Source organism: Protopterus annectens, chromosome 9.part0 (assembly GCF_019279795.1).
Source record: "Protopterus annectens isolate FY-2018-M chromosome 9.part0, PAN1.0, whole genome shotgun sequence".
Taxonomy (NCBI): Eukaryota; Metazoa; Chordata; order Ceratodontiformes; family Protopteridae; genus Protopterus; species Protopterus annectens.
The window spans coordinates 1,522,226,041-1,522,247,929 of NC_056743.1; the positions used below are offsets into that span (position 1 = coordinate 1,522,226,041).

At 41.9% G+C, this 21,889-nt stretch overlaps 1 protein-coding gene across 1 annotated transcript in view; it reads right to left on the reverse strand.

The window, feature by feature from the left end:
• The window catches only part of GNL1 (G protein nucleolar 1 (putative)), a 969,220-nt gene that overhangs the window by 871,205 nt on the left and 76,126 nt on the right, over positions 1-21,889 (reverse strand). Inside the window, exon 2 of the mRNA XM_044084464.1 lies at positions 20,178-20,346. Within this exon, the coding sequence (XP_043940399.1) occupies positions 20,178-20,346 (169 nt within the window). The remainder of the gene's footprint in view (positions 1-20,177; positions 20,347-21,889) is intronic.

Here is a 21,889-nt window from a genome sequence, read left to right on the forward strand (position 1 = left end):
CACACACACACAGACACACACATTATATATATATATATATATATATATATATATATATATATATATATATATATATATATATATACACACACACACACACACACACACACACACACACACACACACACACACACACACACACTTCCACTGACCCTGTAAACCACAATGGAAGGGTAACAAATTTCATTCTATTGTATGCTGAACAAAAAAGACATATTGTGTACACTATAAACTTGTTATATACTCTATGACAAGAACGCATCAAACAGCTTGAATGTGGAGGAAAAAAAAATCATAAATTTGGTACCCATTACCCAGCCTCTATACACAATTCTTTTACTAAGCAGGCAACTAGTGAACCATAGCCAATACTCCTGAGTGGACATCCTGATAGAGATGCACTGCAGATAACAGTGGACTCAGATGAAGACCTTGCTGTAGAGCTTGCATCCAGCTTTGCAAAGTGTTAATGGAAGGCCACACTGTAACTGTGCAATTATTATCTAAACATGCATTGTGGACAAAAGCAGCAGAAGAATATACAGCTCAAGTAGAATGAGCCCTGGGACCTGGAACCATGGGCTTCCACACTGTAAATGATAAAACTTAATGCAACCAGCTAACCACCTGGAAGAGTTGTGCTTAGATATATATTTTAACCAATTTTAAAGTTTACAAAGGAAATAATTAACTGATCATCTTTCTGAAAATACCTGATCCTATCCATGCTAAACTTAAACTCTTTGGACAGCAATGTCATGACGAAGTCGCACCACGCTGTTTGAATATTGGGGGAAGAACACTGGCAAGATGACAGACTAGTTTTAAATGGATTCTGTATCCACTTTTGTCCTAAAGAAAGCTATGCTGTAAGCATCAGTGTCTTTGTGGAACACTATACACAGCAGTCTAAAAACAGAGCCTGTACCTCAAAAATCATTTTGGCCATGGGACTTCCAAGATGGCTGCACACTGAGTAACAGCTTAATTCTAGCTCTCCCAGTGTGAAAGCAGAGAAAACCAGTACACTTGTGTTTATGGGTAAATTTCAATAACTGGCTAGTAAATGTACTGCCTGGATGCCAGGAAAAAAAGAAATACAGAGGACCTGGAAAAAAAATCATCTACAAAAAGTGAGGAAGAAACACTGACTGGGGAAAGTTTTGCAGCGGTCCAGAAAAAGCAATGCAATCTCCAGTTCCAGTAACATATAGAAAGATACAAGACAACTGCACATAGACCTGGTTAAAATAAACGAAACACTGATGGAGTACATGAACACAAAGCACAAAAGGGTAGAAAAATAGAAGAAGCTTTAAACAGATATTCAGGTGAGGTGATAAAGCTGAAAAACCCGGAGGTTGAAATGAAGAAAAGGCTGGCTGAAAAATACGTTTTTACTTAATAGCAATTCTGCAGCTGGTCTTCATGTTTCCATGGAAACTATTTGATAAAGAAAAACTGGCTCAGTCTGGTGGAGTGTGACTGACTGAGGGAAAAAAAAAAGAGAAATTGGCTAGGACAGAATGTTCTCTGAAAACATTCAAGGGTTTTTCTAGCTGGGAGAGCTATAAAGCCAAGACAAAACCAACTGGCACTTAGTAGAAGCAGACGCTGTACCATTTGTTTTAGCATGCATAACCTTTCTTTTAAGTTAACTCGTCTGTCAGTTTGGGACTTTTGTTCCTATAAGGAGGGTAAAACTTGATTATTTGAATGTGTACATAGTTTGTCAGTATTAACTTAATAGGTTTTATGAAGGTATGGGGGGGGCGTTTGTTGTTTTGGTTGAGGGCTGTCAATAAAACAAAAAGTTTTGCAAGATGTGACATACATGGATATGACAAGAAACAATGGTATAAAAGTTCAACCTGCCAAACAATGTATGCATCTAACACAAAAGCTGGAACTAGACATTTAACAAAAAAATGTGTTGTACATAAAAAGGTGGGAGTAATCACTTTTTAATGCAATAATACTTTCTGTAATGTCTTTAAATGTCAACGGTCTCACAGATAAATACAAAAACGAAAGAGTAGTAAACTATATTAAAAATGTAGAGTGCAAACAGCCATGTTACAGGAGACACACTTAGAAAGAACTGAACAGATGCATTTGATAAAGAAAGGTTTTCAGTATGGTTATTCAGCAGAATACCTAGGCCAAAGGGAAAGAGGAGTACTTATATTAATTGCAAGAAGAGCTCCAATAGTGATAGAAGAGGAACAAAAGATGACAATGGTAGATTTGTAGTGCTAACGGGCAAATGGCAAGAGAGGAGTATTACAATGACATGTATTTATATTCCACCTAAAAGTGCTACAATGGAGCTTAAGAAAATTCTGGGAGAAATAATCGGTCTTCAGCAAGGAATATTTGTTATAGATGGGGACTCTAATGTGATTTACAGCAGTGAAAATTTGTCTGGGGAGCGCAGAATGAAAAATATAACAACGGAGGGTAGATTTTTGAAGAAATTTATGAAAATATTTGGCATGGAAAATGTGAATTCAGTAAAAGGAGTTTCGAGTGAATTTACTTATTATTCCCAAAGATATAAAAACTGGGCTAGGCTAGACAGAATTTACATTTCTCATGTGCATTTAATTGAAGGTCTTGATACGCACCCAATAACTATTTTAGATCATGTGCCAGTAATAACAAAAATACAAGGTAATGAAATAAAAAAATGAGAAAGTGGCACTTCCCCATCTGTGTTGTAAAGAGAGAAATTTAAGGAATGGGTAGTGGAGATTATCCAGGAGCTATTAGAGAGGACAGAAATTTCTTCTGAAAATATAGCTAGAGAGTGGGATAAAATTAAGGTGGAGTTTAAAAATAGGATGGAAATAAAACTAAGGTTGCAATGATTAAGAGTAACAAGAATTATTTACAGGGATTGACAAATGTTAAAGTATTGCAGAATAAGGGGGATCTCACAGAACAAGACGAAGATCAACTGCAGAATGCCAAGTAGAAAATAAGGGATTAAAGTGATAATATGCACAAGTTTAGAAAGATTGCTGTTAAGCAACTGTTTTTGATAAGAACAGTAGAGCACAAAAACTTTTAGCACAACAACTCAGGCAACAGAAAGTAGAAAGAGGTGTTGCCAAGTTTAGGCCGCCTATAACAAGGAAGGTAAGAAGAGATCCTGTAGCGGTACTAGAAATATTTTGGAAATTCTATGAAAGTCTGTATAAAGCAGAGAAATATGGAAATCAAGAAATGATACGAATGGAAATGTTTATGGAAGAATTAAATATGCCAAGGTTAGAGGCAGCTGAAGCTCAATTACTAATGGTTAGGATAGGAGGAGATGAAACAAACATGTGACATATAACCTATCTACAGGTAAGTCCCCAGAAATAGGTGGTATTCCTGTGGAAGTCTGGAAGCTAGGAGGGGAAAAACTGATAAAGATCTGGAAGGTTTTGTTCAACATTATTTTAAGAGGTGAAGTACCACCAACATTCTGGAAGAAAGCAGTGGTAGCTATAATACCTAAAGAGGGTAATGATCCATCAGACCCAGCTTCATACATACTATTTCAATACTAAACCATGATCATAAAAAGTGTTCATGTCTATAATGGCTAAAAAAATGACAAAAGTAATGTCAAAATTGATAGATATGGATCAATGTGGTTTTGTGGAGGGGAGGCAAATTTGACAACATTAAAAGAACATTGATGACCCAGAGGGAAGCAGAATGCAAGAAAATGCCATTGTTGTTGGTGGATCTTGATGCACAAAAATCATTTGACAAAGTAAGCCGGGACTTTATGAGCAAGGTAATGGAAGCATTTGCATTTCCTGAAAAAAATATAAGGTTGATTAGGAGGATATATAAGGGATCCCAGGTGAAAATTAAAGTGGGTGGGGTTCTTTCTGATAATTTCTGCTTGAGCATTGGAACCAGGCAGGTGTGTCCTTTTTTTCCCTTTGTTATTTGCATTATATTTAGAACCACTGGCAAAGAAAATAAGGGACTCAGAAATTCAAGGATATAATTGGTATGGTAGTCAAGAAAAGCTGGCTCTATTTGCAGATGATACTATTTTAGACCTGACAAAACCAGAAAGAGGCATAACAGTGCTGTGGAACACAGACAGCTTCATATCTTTTCGGGATAAAAAATTAATGAAGCTAAAACAAAGGCAATAGTGGTACATTATGTACCCACACACGGATTGGTTCAGCATTTTCTTTTATGGGGACATGATAAAATGAAATCTTTAAGAGTATGGATTAAAAATTATTCTGGTGTGGCAGCTAAGGATATGTGGGAAGAGACTAAACAAAAGATAATATACAAACTGAGAAAATGAAAGCTTTGTTATATGAATATGGATATTAAGATACAAGCAGTCAAAATGTTTTTAGTCCCTTTAGTCTTATACACAGGCTCAGGCATATTTTTATCACCCAGAAGAGAAGTTGTGGATAGCAATTTATAAGGACTTTATCTGGGAGGGGAAGATGGCAACAGTCTAGTGGGATAAGCTGATCCTTCCAGTAAAACAGGGTGGACTGGGATTACCCAATTTGAAGGGGTATTTCAGAGCTACACGGTTAAGGCTCCTATACATAGCACGAGCAGAAAACTATAATTCAAAGTGAAAAGGGATGTTGTTGAAACAGGAGGAAAAAAAATCAAGAAACAAGGACAGACTGGGATTTTGAATGCAGGCCTTTAATGAGAATAATAATCATATAGATTATTATATCCATAAAAGCAGGAGAAAGTATTCTAAGAACTAAGCCAACACAGGAATGAAGAAAGGAGATTTTGCTGACAGAGATTACTGCAATTAGGAATATAGACAATGAGCAAGAGGGAGTTGGCATTTATTAGAGAAAACTGGCAAAGGAACCAAGGTATCGGGAGCAAATAACTAGAGAGGGAAAGATGTTAGAATGGGAAGATGCCAAGTATTTACTTGGACTGCAGGTTACAGATTGCCTTCCCTTTCAAGAATTAATATCAAAGTATAGACAAAGAAATAAATAGGGGGGGGGGTTCCTAAACGAAAGACCAGCATTGATAGAGTTTTTAGTAGAATCTAGAACAGAAAAGTACAGTTTTGAACCTACCATAAATGTAGATGTCCGACAGATATGCAACTGCAGTCATAACATATGGGTTGTAACAAACAACAGGAACAAGTTCCACCAGGATTTATTAAAAGCACAAAATCTTTATCTCTGACGTCTCGGCTAGAAGCCTTCAAGGAGAATAAATCACTTACAAACAGCAACAGTTTATATACTTCACAAATAAGATAATTATATAATTAATCAATTAGTATAAAAGATTTTCTTGTAAGATCTAAGATTAAGAGGCCTATATCACAATTATATATGGAACCTGTTAAAATTGGAACCTTTCCTTGTGGGAAGTGCAAGGCTTGTAAATATATTGTATCCAACTTTAATTTTATTAATAATGTTAAATTTGATAGTTGGGGTACATTTAATTGTAATTCTGAGGGTGTTATTTATGCTCTTAAATGCCCATGTAATAAATTTTACATTGGGGAAACACAGAGGCCTTTTAAAATAAGGCTGTTAGAGCATTTAAGAGACATTAAAAATGCTAGAGAAGATAGCCCAGTTGCAGCACATTTTTTAGGTGCACATAATAAGTGTCATGAGGGCCTAAAAGCTACAATTTTAGAACAAGTTTGTGTTTCTATGTATAATGACATTGATGTTAAAAGTAGATTAGTGCAGAAAGAAACTGTATATATTTTAAAATTTCAAACAATGGCTCCTTTTGGGCTGAATGAAGAGCTTAACTGGAGAACATTAGTTGGTTGAATTATTGTACTAATTGATTAATTATATAATTATCTTATTTGTGAAGTATATAAACTGTTGCTGTTTGTAAGTGATTTATTCTCCTTGAAGGCTTCTAGCCGAGACGTCAGAGATAAAGATTTTGTGCTTTTAATAAATCCTGGTGGAACTTGTTCCTGTTGTTTGTTACTATTTACTTGGTTCCTGTTGTTCCTGCTCTATAACATATGGGTTGTCCTGCCTCAGGCAGCCCTCGGTCGGCCGGATTCCAAAGTCTGGGTCCGACGTCGGCTGATGTCGCATTTCTCTCCGACGTCAGAGCGGCTGGAGTACATAAGCATCAGCCGACGCCATTTTCTTCAGTGTTTCTTGCCCCAGATGCCAGGTGCCCTCCAAGGAAGGCTGTAATCAAATTGGAAGACAAAAACAGGATTCCAGACAAATAAATGAGCAATAAACAGATACACCATAACAGATATCCCCAGCTAAGAGAAACAGGGATAGGAGTGGACCCTAGGCATAGAGGGGTATGGAGGGAGGGAAAATCCGACTGCATTTGCATATCTATCGGACATCTACATTTATGGTAGGTACAAAACTGTACTATGCCCTTCAAGAATGCAACTGCAGTCATAACATATGGGTAGAATACCATAGCTTAGCTGGGGGAGGAGGAATGCTCTAGGAAAAAGATGGTGTGGCAATCAAACCCTGCAGGACTGCCAAAGCAAAGCCTGCTCTGGATCTGAAGTATAGAGGGAGATTGTAGTGTTTGGAGAATGTATGCACGGAGCTCCATGTAGCAGCTTCTAGAATGTCCTTAGTAGGCACCCCTCTTAAGAATGCTGTAGAGGTGGCTGTAGCTCTGGTGGAATGTGGTCTGACATTGGCTGGAACAGTCTTTCCGTGAAAGGAATAACAGAATCTGATGCAATGTCCAATCCATTTTGAAATAGTCTGTTTTGAAATTGCTTTTCCTTGGACTGCAGGGGCGTAAGCTACAAAAAGCTGTTCAGACTTCCTACTGGTCTTGGTTCTGTCCAGGTAGTATCGAAGTTGTCTGTGAATGTCCAAGGTATGTAACAGTCTTTCCCCCTTATTCTCAGAATTGGGGAAGAAAGCAGGCAGATGAATTGCTTGAGTTAAAGAAACCCTAGATACCACCTTTGGCATAAAAGTAGGGTTGGTCCTTAATGAAACCCTGTCTCTGTGGAAAATTATGAACGGTGGTATTGCCATTAGGGCCTGTAGTTCCGAAACCCTTCTTGCTGAGGTAATTGCCAACAGGAAAGCTGTCTTCCATGAGAGAAATTGCAAGTCAACTGAAGCTGCTGGCTCAAATGGAGGTAGAGTCAGTTTTTCTAGTACAAAATTGAGGTCCCAGGCTGGCACTGGAGCCTTTCTTGGTGGCTTAATGTTCTTGATTCCCCTGAGGAATTGCCTTAGCAAAGGATGTGAAAAGACAGGCGGATCAGTGTTATATCTAGCTGAAATAGCTGATGCATGTATCTTTATGGAAGAATATGAGAGTCCATTCTTTAGCATATCTGCCAAATATTCCAGGATGAGTGGGATGTTCAATAATGATGCATCATGTCCCTTGCTGGTATTCCAAATGCTCAATCTCTTCCATTTTGCTAAGTAAACCTTTCTGGTGGATGGTCTTCGAGCCTCTGTTAATATCCGCTGAACTTCCTTGGAGAGAGATAGGTTGAGGTTATTCATGGGATCTCCCAGGCTGTTAGCTGCAGTGTCTGAAGGTTTGGATGCACCGTTTTGAAGTTGTGTTGAGTCAAAAGTAGAGGCCATTGGGGAAGGGCCCACTTCTTGGTGTGACATATGCTCCGTAGTAGTGGATACCAATGTTGTCTTGGCCAGTCTGGAGCTATTAGGATCCCCTTGGGTCTCTCTGCTTTGATCTTTAGTAATACTGAGGTCATCAGTGGCAGAGGTGGGAATGCATAGATTTTTAGGAAGTTCCAGTTGAATGAGAGAGCATCTATTTTCCAAGCTTGTGGATGGTATGTCCTTGAGCAGAATTTTTGTAGATGGTTGAGGTGAGAGGCAAACAGGTCTACTTCTGGCCTGCCCCATATCGAAGTGAGCTGTGTGAAGATCTTCGGATGTAACCTCCACTCGTGTGGATCTGTGAAATTCCTGCTTAGGCTGTCCGCCAGCACATTGTCCTTGCCTGGAACAAACTGGGATTGTAACTGAATGTTTAGGCTCAGTGATTTTTCCCAAAGATGCATTGTCAGTCTGCAAAGGGGGTAAGAATGGGTGCCCCCTTGCTTGTTTATATACCACATCACAGTGGTGTTGTCTGTCCGTATCAGTAAATGGCCTTGCTGAAGTTGGTGTTAAAAGGCCTCGATGGCATGCATTACTGCCAGCATTTCCTTTTGGTTTATATGCAGATGTGCTTCCTTTGGAGACCATTGTCCTTGTATACACCTGCCTTCCATGTGCGCCCCCCATCCAAGGTCTGAGGCATCTATGGTCAAGGTCTGTGTTATCTGTGGTTTTTTGAATGACATACCTGTGTTTGCCTGGCTTACCGAGGCCCACCATAGGAATTCCTTTTGTAGGCATGGAATGAGCGGTATGGTTGTCTCTAAGTTGTTGCTGTGCTGAGACCATAGGCTTTTTAGGTACCATTGAAGCTTTCTCATGTGTAGCCTTGCTAATGGAACCAGGAGAATGCAGGATGCCATGTAACCCAGGGCCTGTAGGAATCTCCTTGCAGTCATCTGGGTAAGTTTTGCCAAACCTTTGAAATAATGAGTTAACTTTTCTTGCTTGTCTTCTGTTAGGTAAGCCATTTGAGAGGCTGTGTCTAATTTGGCTCCTAAGAAGATTATTTGCTGGGATGGCTGAAGTCTTGACTTTTGGAAGTTGACTGTGTATCCCACAGCTTGAAGTAATCGTATGACATAGTCCAAGTTTTTTGTCAACATCAATTTGTCGTCCGCTTGTATGAGGCAGTCGTCCAGGTATGGGTAAATTTGGATCCCCTGGAGCCTGCAATGAGCAATTACTGAAGCCAGGCATTTTGTGAATACTCTGGGCGCAGTAGATAAGCCAAATGGCAATGCTGAGAATTGATAATGCTCTGGCCCTGCAAGAAATCTGAGGTATCTTCTGCAGCTGTGTCTGATAGGGACATGCAGGTATGCCTCCTTGAGGTCCAGAGTAATCAGCCAAGACCCCTTACCCAGCATGGGAGGAGTTGCTGTAGAGTCAGCATTTTGAACTTTGGTACTATGAGAAAGGTGTTTAATGCGGACAAATCCAGTATTGGTCTCCATTGAGATTCTTTTCTTGGAACAAGGAACAGTCTTGAGTAAAACCCCTGGCCTTGTTCTTGTTGTGGAACTCTTTCTATTGCTTTCATCCGAGCCAGCAGAGAGATTTGCTTGATAGCCTCTGCCCTCTGGTTTTGTGGTAGGTTTGGTATGCCTTGTTTTCTTGGTAAGGTATGAAAATTAAATGGAACCTGTAACCTCGGTCTATAATGTCCAAAATCCATTTGTCCTTTGTCAATCTGTGCCAATTGTCTGCAAACAGAGATAATTTTCCGCCCAAGGGAGCTTCTATTTGTTCCTTGGTAGGCGGAAGTAGAGGAAAGTCATTGAGATTGTGGCTGTGGGGCAGGTGAAACCCCTGTGTCACTTCTTTGGTTTGCTGGCTGCCATTGTTGTCCCCTGTAAGGACCTCTGTATTGCCCTCTTCCTCGGCCACGTCTGTTTTTACCCCTTTGAAATTTTTCAGGATTAGGAAAGGACCAGTTTTTTGAAGGCCAATTCCTACTGAATCTGGGGGGGTTGAACCTGGAGGCAATCTTTCACCGTCTGAACTGATTTTGCTTTTTCCTCGATGGACTTTAACACATCCTTAGCATTAGCACCAAAAAGCTTGTTCTTTTCCAAAGGTGCATCCAGAAGTTTTGCCTTTACATGATCTGGTAGAGGTTGATCTTTTAACCATGCATGTCTACGAATGACTGCCCCTGTCATAGCTGCCCTACATGAAGCTTCCAGTGCATCATATCCACACTGCAGGAAGTGATTGCTTACTTGCTGAGAGTTATGTACAGCTTCCTGCAAAGACTTCCTGTCTAAAGGATCAGGAGGCGCCAATGTTTTCTGTAAATCTTCTAACAGGAAATCCTGATATTGTAACATATGAAAAAGGCAATTCAAAGCTCTCATAGATAAAGTAGTGGAGGTGTAGACCTTTTCCCCCCATCTCTCTAATGACCTAGCTTCCCTGTTGGAGGGCAAAGGATTTTTAGAGGTGGAAGCTGAAACACCTTTAGGTCCCTGAGAAATAGTTTCCAAATCAGCAGTATGGGCCCTGAATAAATGGGAATGTGTTTCTGGGACCCTGTAATACCTGTCTGGCTTGGCTGGAGCGGGAGGAAGAGAATCAGGGGTAACACTAGAGTCAGAATATAAATCACCAAAACATCAAGCACAGAAGGAATAGCTAAGGGCCTGTGCTGGGGCTTTTTAAGGAAAGTTCGAAGGCGCTTTCTGGAATCAGAATATTCCTGGCCTTGCCACTTGAAATGTTCCCTCATGGTATGCAGAACCTCCCCAAAAGAAATATCCTCAGGAGGGGAGGCCGAGGGGATGGAATCCTCTGCATCCGAGTCCTCATAGGTCTGGAAGAGCTCTTCCTGGCCATCGGAGTGGACAGAGTCCTCAGAATCTTCATCTGAAGGAATAGGGTCAGAGGGTTCAACCCGGGGCCTTTTATCAGAAGGAGGCTGGGATCCTCTCTCAGGATGGGCCTGTGAACCTCTAATCATAGAAATTAAGTCAGCAGCCATAGTCATGATTTCTGTCTCTGGAGTAGGCTGAGGTAAGGCTTTAGCAGTAAGATGCTTGGTCTTGCTGGCTGCCTTAGCCCTAGTGTAGGCCTTAACAGACATGGCCATAGGAGGCCTGGCAGCTCCACGTGCAGGAGTGACCTTATCTACAGCAATGGTCTCGGGCATTTCCTCGGTTTCGGTATCCGGAGGAAAAATCAATAACTGGCGTCGGAGTGATATCCTGAATCGGAGTCGTCGGTAATGCGGTGTCTTCGGTTCGGAGCGGTGGAATAACCGTCTCAGGGGGAACCAGAGCACTCGCGGTAGGTTTTGGCGTGGAGTCGGTGGTAGATGCGGGCCGAGGAGGTCGGTCCCGGTCTTTCTGTTTCTTGGGAGTTTGTGATGTCGGAAGTTCCGACGGCATTGTATAAGCAAATTTTTCGCCGAAAAAATCTTCAGCGAACTCCGCCCGGCGCATGAGAGTGCGCTTGTTGAAGCGAGCACAGGCTACACAGGCTGAGACGTCGTGGTCTGGACCAAGACAAGGAAGACAGTAAGAGTGGAAATCCTTATGAGGTATTTGTTTACCACAAGAAAGACAATTGTTAACTTTTTCAGTAATTTCTGACATCGGCTGAGGCAAGAAAAGGTCCCCAACGGGGTGCTTAGCTTTTTTGATGACTTCGGAATCGAAGAATACAGGAGCTGACCGACCGGCACTTGCGAACTGCTTCTGCTTCGGGCACCGCGCGGCAAGAAAGACTGAAGAAAATGGCGTCGGCTGATGCTTAAGTACTCCAGCCGCTCTGACGTAGGAGAGAAATGCGACATCAGCCGACGTCGGACCCAGACTTTGGACTCCAGCCGACCGAGGGCTGCCTGAGGCAGGACAACCCATATGTTATGACTGCAGTTGCATTCTTGAAGGACATCTGCCATTAAAAAAGGAATAATTAGTAGAGAATACAAAATATTGCATGATAACTATAAGAATCAGAGAGATTAGAATGGATTGGGAAAAGAGATTGGATAAGCAAGTCACAAAAACAATGGGAGAATATATGTATGTCTCCCAAATATGCAACAAAATCTAGAAGATTTGAGATTTTAGCTTGGAAATGTTTGCATAGATATTTTTATACCCCAAGTAGAGTCCAGAGAATTTTTCCTCAAATAGATAGCAAATGTTAAAGGTGGGACAGGAAAAAAAAAAAGTCTGGAAGCTAGGAGGGGATAAACTGATAAAGATCTGGAAGGTTTTGTTTAACATTATTTTAAGAGGTGAAGTACCACCAACATTCTGGAAGAAAGCAGTGGTAGCTATAATACCTAAAGAGGGTAATGATCCATCAGACCCAGCTTCATACAGGCCTATTTCAATACTAAACCATGATCATAAAAAGTGTTCATGTCTATAATGGCTAAAAAAATGACAAAAGTAATGTCAAAACTGATAGATATGGATCAATGTGATTTTGTGGAGGGGAGGCAAACATTTGACAACATTAAAAGAACATTGATGACCCAGAGGAAAGCAGAATGCAAGAAAATGCCATTGTTGTTGGTGGATCTTGATGCATAAAAATCATTTGACAAAGTAAGCCGGGACTTTATGAGCAAGGTAATGGAAGCATTTGCATTTCCTGAAAAAATATAAGGTTGATTAGGAGGATATACAAGGGATCCCAGGTGAAAATTAAAGTGGGTGGGGTTCTTTCTGATAATTTCTGCTTGAGCATTGGAACCAGGTGACCACAGGTGAGCATTGGAACCAGGTGACCACAGGTGACTTCATAAGATGTCTGGTTCTAGTTAAAGCTTTTCAAGAACTTTTGGTTTACAGCTACTGTTACCCTGTTGTCAGAAACACCAAAATACCTCTATACTGACGGCAGAAGGGAAAAAAACAGCCTCGAATGCTGACATTGGCCAGCATCTAAGATAGCACCCAAAAGGCAGGGACTAATCCCTGTGCTGCAAATCGGTGCCAATGTCCAAAAGCCAAAGGGTCAACATGGACCTCAACATAATCCGTACTTGAGAAAGTAGTACTAATACTGGAATACAGTGGAGGAAAGCCAAACTCACAACATCCCAAAACAGAAGGGGCAGAAGAAGGAAATCCAGATCTTCCACCTTGGGCTCTTAAAACAACTGCCAACCTGTCAAAGTCCAAGAAAGAACAGGATAGAACACGGACCTTGACGCAGCCGGTCCGGTCCAGAATCAACTTGTTCCTGGGCAAAGGAACCCTTAGAAGCAATAGAGGAAACAATTACAGCTGCTAGCATCTTTAAAAAGTCACTGCTAATTTTGTTGAGTCAGTTAACAATTGTTTTGGAGGTGGAAGAATTTTGGGTGTTTTTACTATCTGCATTACACTGACTAGTGCTTTCACATGTGCTTGAATCCTGAATAGTCAATGGTGTTAATTTCACTAACCTGTTTTCACTGCAGCACATCAAATTAAATCATCAAACAGCATTACATAAACTATCAGCTATAAACTTTAGCACTAGTTTTGCACTATATCTGCATGATGGTAAAAGCTAACAATAACTCTTAGTGTGCCCTTTAAATGCATTAAACATTCCATCTCCCCTCCTTTCCTCCCATTTTTACCAACTGCCCCATGCCCTCCTGAATGTAACCAGGGATTTTTATGCAGAACTCATTCCAGTTGTCCATTCCACCTATCCACAATCTTCTTTATGAAGTACTTTCGCATTTCCAGGTAGCAATTGGTCAGTAAAATTGCCCATGCCCCACCCTTGCAAAATATACATCTCCGCTACTAATGACTTAAAGGATCAGGATTATGTTTACTGCTTTCCAAGTACAAGTAATGTCTTAAGATACTGTGATTAAAATATTCAGAAATCATCAGAAAACACTTGCCTTTACTCTCAAAGTACACCATTCTGCCAATAAAAATAGTGGTATAATTAACACTGCAGAGATCAGTACAGTGTTAGAAGCATTCCAGGACACACTACAAAAACAGTATTACCTGCAAATACATAACAGATTAACAGTGCAAGCCAGTAAAGAAAATAAGTTATGTACCTACCATAACGTTCCATGTTTGTTGTCCATGTCGCCTACATTCTTACTGGTTTGGTTCAGAGCCATTCACAGCTCAGACTTGGCTGAATACTAAAGCTCGAGAGCTTCCACTGGCTTGAGGCTAACCCCTATCCCATGATACTCAGGGCCATATCCCCAGATCTTGTTTGCAAGCGAAAAATTTAGACTAACCAAAATAACTGTTTAGCACAAGACAAAAAAACAGAGACTCCAAATTATCATAACTATGTACATAGGTACAGTACTGTCCACCAGTTTCTCCAGGAATACAGGATGGTGGGACGCAAGAATGTAGGCAAGATGAACAACAAACATGGAATGTTATAGTAGGTACATAACTTCTTAATGTTATGTTATCCTATCTCGTCGTAATTCTTGCTGGTTGGGACAGCATCCCTAGCACCATTATCCCAAGGTGACTCAGGAAAGAAGCATCTTTAATACAGTGGATCCAAAGGAAGACCTGTTCCGGGAGGCCACATCTACTTTGTAAGGAGTTATAAAGGTATGAGGTCTTACCCATGTGGCAGCTGCACAAACAGAATCAATAGGAAATCTGGCCTGAAAGGTTGAGTATGTTGAGACTGCTGTTGTGGAACGTCCTCTTATCTTTCCTGGTAGTTGTTTACTGTTTTTACTGTAAGAGAAGGAAATGCAATCAGTACGCCATTTTGACAAAGTTACTTTAGAAACTGGCAATCCCTTCTTTTTGTCAGAGAAGGACACAAACAGCTGGTCGAATTTTCTGAAGTCCCTCGTCCTATGTAGGTAAAAACGCAACTGCCTATGTACATCCAACTGATGCAATTTATACTCAGCCCTGTTGTTGTAGTTTGGAAAGAACACTGGTAACTCAATGGATTGGCTGATATTGTTCTCTGAACAAACATTCGGGGAGGAACGAGGGATTGGTTCTCAAGGATACCCTGTCCTTGTGAAAAATGATATAACGGGCACGAATAGAAAAGAGCTTGTAGTTCTGATACCCTTCTGGTAGAGGTTATGGCTACCAAAAGGAGAGTCTTCCATGACAAATACTTCAAATCATAAGAAATGCGGGCTCAAAGGGAGGTAAAATGAGTGAGGTTAGAACAAGACTTAGATCCCACGGGACTGGGGGCTCTCTAATCGGAGGTCTGAGTAGGAAAGTACCTTTCAGGAAAGCTTTACATAACCTAACTCCCATTTCTCCTGTATGGAAATTAGAGACAGCTGCCAACTGAACTCGGATGGTAGCTGCTGCAGTTACTTCGTCAAAAAGTTTGGAAAGAAATTCTAGGATTGCAGTAATGGGAGCAATAAAGGGTTCTATGTTCTGTCCCGCACCCCAGCATGAAAATCTTCTCCACTTACTGGAATACAATCTCCTCGTGGACAGTTTGTGGAAAGAGGCGAGAATATGACTCACTGCAGTGGAGAAAGAGTAACACCTGGCTAAGCGTGGAATTGGAGCAGCCATGCTGTCAAATTGAGGGCTTGGATAGACAGATGGAACTTCCCTGAAGAGTGGGTCAAGAGGTATGGAATTGGATCCAGAATCCGAGGTTCCTCCAACAGATGGGGCCAAAGAAAGGGGAGCCAAACTTGTCGAGACCAGTAAGGAGCAATGAGGATCATGGTGCTGCTCAACGAGCTGGCTTTCTGCAGTACTTTGGGAATTAGAGGAAAAGGGGGGGAAGGCACAGAGTAGTCCCAGGGGCCAATCGTGAACTAGTGCATCCCTGGGTGACTTCCCCAGAGGAGGAATGAGGGCAAAGTAGTTGCTCCATTTGGCATTCATGGACGTGGCAAAAAGGTCGCAGCAAGGCTGGCCCCATTTCTGGAAGATCTTTTCCACAATCTCTGTTTTCAGGGACCACTCGTAAGGCAACAGAATAGCTCTGCTGAGTTTGTCCACTATCAGTCTGGATTTCCCCGGGATGTGCATTGCTATAAGAAAACATTGAGAAGCGATCGCCCATTGCCAAACTCTTTGAGCCTCCCAGCATCGAGTGTAAAGACTTGGGTTTCTCCCTGCTTGTTTACGTACCACACTACTGACATGTTGTCTGTCTGAACTGCAACCGTCCCTATGGGTAGAGAGTCCTGAAATCCCTGCAATGCATAGAGCACCACTCTCAACTCCAGAACGTTTATGTGCAAGTGGCTTTCATGTTCTTGCCATAGGACTTGGGCTGTCACCCTTAGATAATGGCCCCCCCCCACCCGATCTGGGAAGCATCCATGGTCAGCACTGCATTCGGTTGAGGAAGGACAAAGGGGCAGCCCTGATTTAACTGGTCTGTCTGTAACCACCATAGAAGATCCTTTTTGCACGATTCCGTGATGATAATCTGATGAGATAAAGGAAGATCTTGCATTGACCACTGAGTCAACAGCAACCATTGCAGAACCCTCATGTGTAGTTGTGCTAGGAGAACTAGGAGTATAGCTGCAGCCATGGTACCCAAAACTCGCAGCACATATCTGGCCTGCACCTTCTTTTTTGACATCAAGAACCTGATTCGTTGATGAAGTGACTGTAGTCTGTCTGGGGTAAGTTTTACAGTCATCTCTCTTGAATCCAATTCTGCACCTAAGAATCCAATTCTGCACCTAAGAAGTTAATATGCTGAGATGGCGACAAGGCAGATTTTTTTAAGTTGACTGTGATGCCTAGTCTGCTGCAAAGTGACATTGTCTCATCCCTCGCTCGTAGCAGTAGATGCTTGGTGGTGGCGGTAAGGAGCCAGTCGTCTAGGTATGGAAACACATGGAATCCCGGATGTCTCAAATGAGCTGTGACCACTGTCATGCATTTGGTGAACACCCTGGGGGCTGTAGTGAGACCAAAGGGCAAGGCTCGAAAGCGTAAGTGTCTCCTGGAACGCCTGTCCATCCTTATGTGGAAGTACACATCCTGGAGATCTACTGAGCACATCCAGTTGTCTTTCCCAATAAACGGGAATATTGATTGCAGAGTTACCATCCGGAACTTTGATTTCTTCACTGCTTTGCTTAGCTTGCTGAGATCTAGAATGGATCTCCAGTCTTCTGTCTTTTTTGGAACGAAAAAGAATCTTGAGTAAGTTCCAGATCTCATTTGGTCTGTGGGGACGTCTTGGATGATTCTTTTTCTTAGCAATGAGAGTATCTCTTGTGTTGCAAGGTCCTTCTGACCGGCTGGAACATCTGGTATGGACCGGCTTACCAGACGGGGGGATGGAAAATGGTATGAAGTAACCTCTGGATATAATTGTTTGCACCCATCTGTCTCAGGAGATTTTTTGCCAGGTGCTTGGATACAGCGAGAATCGACCCCCGACTGCCTCCAGAGAAGGGAAGGTGAGTCTCCTTTCAGGAGCGCTGAAAGGGCCTGTCAGAGTACGCACCTCTGTCGCCCTGATTTTGCAGACCACCCCCCCCCTCCCGCCGTGAGATTGGTGTCTTCCATTATAACTTCCCCCTCTGCCTCTGGGGGGGGGGGGTCACCACATGCGCCAAAGAAACCTTTTTGGGACTTGCAGAACCACATCATTCCACCCTTTTGACCTTTGAGATAAGGTCCCCACGGGGCAGAAAAATAGACTCCGACGACAGATAAGGTTTTCCCTTCCTGCTTGCACCTGGTCAAAGTTTGTTTCACCTTTGGTCCAAAAAGAGATGAACCATCAAAGGGGGCATTGGTGAAGGAAGACTTGAAGGGTTCGGCAAAGTTGCAAAGGTGCATCCAGGAATGTCTCCTCAGGGGAAATTCCTGTCGCTGCAGCTCTACTTGCTCCACCAGTCGCATATGAAATGACTCTCATGGAGGAGTTAACTATGGAATTGAGGGTGGAGAGTTGTGAGGATACTTTGTCTGTAGACCCCTGAGCTACAGAACCCAGAAGGGTTATCTCCAAGCTCTTTGAGGAGATCCCTCTGAATTCTCGTAAAATGAGTAAGGTAATTCAGCGACCGTAGGGTGAAGGCCGCTGAAGAAAAGGCATGCTTTCCATATCTGTTCATGGCCCTAGACTCCTTGTTAGGAGGATGGACAGACAAGGTAGTCTCCGATAGCTGCTTCTTGGTGGCCGCCGCCGCCACCACCACCACCGCATCTACAGGGACACCCTTAGTCAGGAATTCCTTCTCTGAGGGTACAGTAATAAATTTGTTAGGCCTCCTCAGAACAGGTTCCACTGTATCAGGTGATGTCCAAGCCTTCCGAGAGATGACACCCAATAGTTGGTCAAATTGGGGAGTCACCCAGGAGGTGGAAGTGAGAGACCCAAAATCCTCCAGGTATACCAATTTGTCCTCTGAATGGTTGGTGGACTTCCAGCCACACCTCTGTTTCAGGATCTCAAGGATGTTGGAGAAAGAGACATCCTCAGAGGGGGACCCTTCAGAGTCATGTGCTTCCTCTTGCACAGTCTCTTCCTAGGGACTTCTTCAGAGGGATACGCCAGAGATGTTTCGGAAGAGAACGCCACCTGCAGGGGCCTCCTGAGGTTCTGGGTCTCTACGCTTGGGAGGGGACGGTGGTGAGGAGATAGACACTGGCACCTGGGAGGGATGAGAAGTTGGTTCCGACAGCGGGGCTGCCTGGGGAGACAGCACCCTCTCCATCAGTTCGAAAGCCCCCTTGCCCCGCTCCAAAGGGACTCTCCGGTGGCTCCAAAACTGAGGTAGGAGCCGAGCTCAACTTAGCAGAGGCACCGAGAGGTACAGTCGGACTGGATGACTGTCCAGGCCGACTCTCCTCCCTGGACCCAAGTAACGAGCATGGGCTCCAAGAGTCCTTGACATGGGAAGGAGCCAAGGACATCAGAGTCAAGGTCTGAACCGAAGATTCCAAAGTTGGTCTCAGTGTCGACGGTTTCCACTACTATCAGATCCAATCTCTCTGGCTCCGAAGACTCCTGGGTGATCAGAGAAGGAAACGAAAAGGCAGGCACCGAATGGGGTGGCCCCGATTCCTTTGGGGCCAGAGACGACAAAATTTTAGCCAGGGCCGGTGTTCAGAGCAATCTCTTCACCACCCACTCCACGTCATCATCAGATAAACTCCTGGAAGAACGGGTGGACAAGAAAGAAGATCTGCCTCTCTCTAAAATAGGAGATCTCAGTGTTGGGAGATATCGGCTCCAATAAAGGAGACAGACGCCTTGATATCTCTATCGGCTCCATGGACACTCTAGGTGCCGAAGATGATTCTTTTGTTCTGGATTTGTTGGAATCAAGAGCCCTCAATTCCGATAATACCATTTTCTTTGGTGGCTCCGAAACTGGAGCTGTAATAGCCAGTCTTTTCGGTGATTTAGTCTGGATTAAAGAAGGGGAGGAAGATTTGGAGCCCTGGGAGGTATCTAAAGCTTCCTGAAAAGGCCCTTTTAATAAACCCCTTGCCATCAAATTATTTTCTCTCTCATGGAGCACCCTGCTACTGCATCCGTGACATATGGTGCAGGGGTCCTGTAAATGGATGGCACAGAGGCAGAAAAACGCAACTCGTGAACCCATCCGTGAAAGACATCTTTTGAGTGCATTTATCGCACTTCTTGAACCCTGACTGCCTATGCTCCCTGGGTTCCTTATCCTTATCTTTAGACATCCTATCACTACAGCCAAACAAATTAACTAACTACTAAGACAAAGGCTACAACTGCAAAAACACACACAACAAACTGTAACTACCACTATAAACTACAGTGAAGAAAAATTACAAGTGTATATATACAACCTTAAGGGGAATCGGCCCTCTAACTTAAATGAGCCAGGAGAACCCTCCAAGTTAAACGGAACTCTCACCGGTAGTTGGGAAGGGGGAAAAACTAACTACTACAATGATCTAACGCAGAATACATGAAAACTAATGATTTAGAAAGAAAGGTAGTAGGGAGAGAGAAAAAATAGACAAATAGAATTAGAAAACCTATACTTGGCCAACGAGCCAGTAGGAACATTTCTCGATTGCTTGAGTGGCAAACAAGATCTGGGGATATGGCCCAGAACATCATGGGATAGGGGTTAGTCTTGAGCAAGTGGAAGCACTCGAGCTTTAGTATTCGGCCGAGTCGGCTCCAAACTCAACCAGCAAGAATTACGGCGAGATAAGACAACATAACATTAATATTTCACCCAAAAGTATAAATATATCTTGTATTAATGTTTCATCATAATAAGTACACCATTTAAGAGTGGACAACAACAAAGCCCAGTCTGTCATTAAGTTAGGTCCTCTCTCTCACACACACATGAAATTCAGAATCTATTGGAAGTTATTCTACTCTGCACCAGATAAACTGAAGTATGGTTTAGTATGCTAGCCTCTATAATTTTAAAAATGCTAAATACCACAGTCTCTCTCCTAGATAAATAAATAAAAACTCAAGGGCATCATCAGAAAAACAAAGCACAATCACCGCTTAAAGTTTCACTTATTTTATACACAAATACAAAAAAAAAAAAAAAAATATACAAACACAGACTGGTAGCGTCCTAATTCTGACCTGTTGGGATCATATCCTTTTTCTCCTGGCTTGCTCACTGCTGGCTGCTGGTTGATCTTTCGAACCCTCAAGGAGAAAGACTCGCTGTCCGATGTGTCAGTGTGATCTTCACGACGGTCATGACTACCACTTCTGCTATTGGAACTTGACCTCACACCATCATGCAGACCTGAGAAAAACACACAGAGTCAGTGTGCAACTTCATGTCTGTGGTATGAAGGGGCAACAGCGAGAGAGAAAAAAATACTCCAAATGGCATGTGGGGGTCAAGAACAAACGTAATGAATCTTTATAAAATGAACGCATGTGTTTATTATTAGCACCCTCAGCTATCTAAACCATGAAGGCTACAAGCAAAACACTAGTAACTTCAGACACTGCATTAATTCAGCTAATTAGTGGTTCCACTATACTGATGCTGTTTCAGGGCATGCTGTTTCTGACCAAAGCCTCTACTAATCCCATCATATACAGCCACTTCCTGTTATACCTACACTATTACCTTTTTCTCAAACTGTACCTCAGCCTTTTCTTTTTGAAAGCCTGAACATTATATAAAATTATTTAATGAATAACTAATTTGTTCATGACCATTAATTTTTCTGCAAATAACTGTATACTTCAATGTAAAACACATTTAGCCTGAAAAACTTGTCTTAAATACCTTGAACCAAAAAAAAAAGACAAAAAAAGCCAATGCCAAAGTCTACCAGCAAACTTACAAAAAACTTGGAACACTAGAATGGAAGCTCAAACAAAGCTAGTAACGTTTAGTGCTTTTGTTCTTTAATCATAACAAGAACTTACTCAGAAAATGGTTGAAACAGGGGGCGTGGCCAAGGATGAACACAGGATAGCAGCAGATTTCTTCAGCTCCACCAATTTCATTACACTGACAGGAATTAATTACTTAAAAAATAATTTTTGAAGTAATTTTCTTTCTAAATATGTTTGTTTTATATAGTTCTTGAACTATATCTAAAAAAGAAAGGAAATTTTAACAATATTCCTGTCAGAAATCACTTTGGAAATTTTCCTGTCAGTTTATCAGTCTGAAATGAGTTCCAGTAAGACAATTCTCAAGACTCCAGCATCAAGAAAGAACTTCAGTCTCTGATAACTATAATCCAGCAACTTACTGCTAAGATGGATAAAATGGATACTAAAATAGATACCTTCATAGAAAAACTACAAAACAAATAGACTTGTTACATATAGACCTGCAACAACAGAAGATCCAGATGACAGGCATAGAAGAAGCTGTGAATGACATGGAAAATAGAATCCAAGAAGAGGAAATCAACATTGAGTTTCTGCTGAAACAAAATACACATTTACAAACAAAGCTGGATGACCTGGAAAATAGATCTAGGCGCAATAACATTAGGATTTTTGGACTGCCAGAAAATATTGAAGGTAACAATATTACTTCTTTTTTAACAACATGGCTCCCTAAAACTTTAGACTTACCAGAAGCATTCTCTTTTGGTATCGAAAGAGCACATAGCTCTATAGCTAATAACAAAAACTATCCTAGATCAGTTATAGTTAGATTTCTGTCATCTTTTGATAAAGAGATGGTTCTTAAATCTGCTTGGGCTAAAGCTCCTGTTGAGATTAATGAGACAACTGTGCGTTTTGACAATGACTATTCTTCCTTGGTAATAGCTAAAAGAATTTCTGCTACTAATAAGGGAGCTTAAAAAAGCACA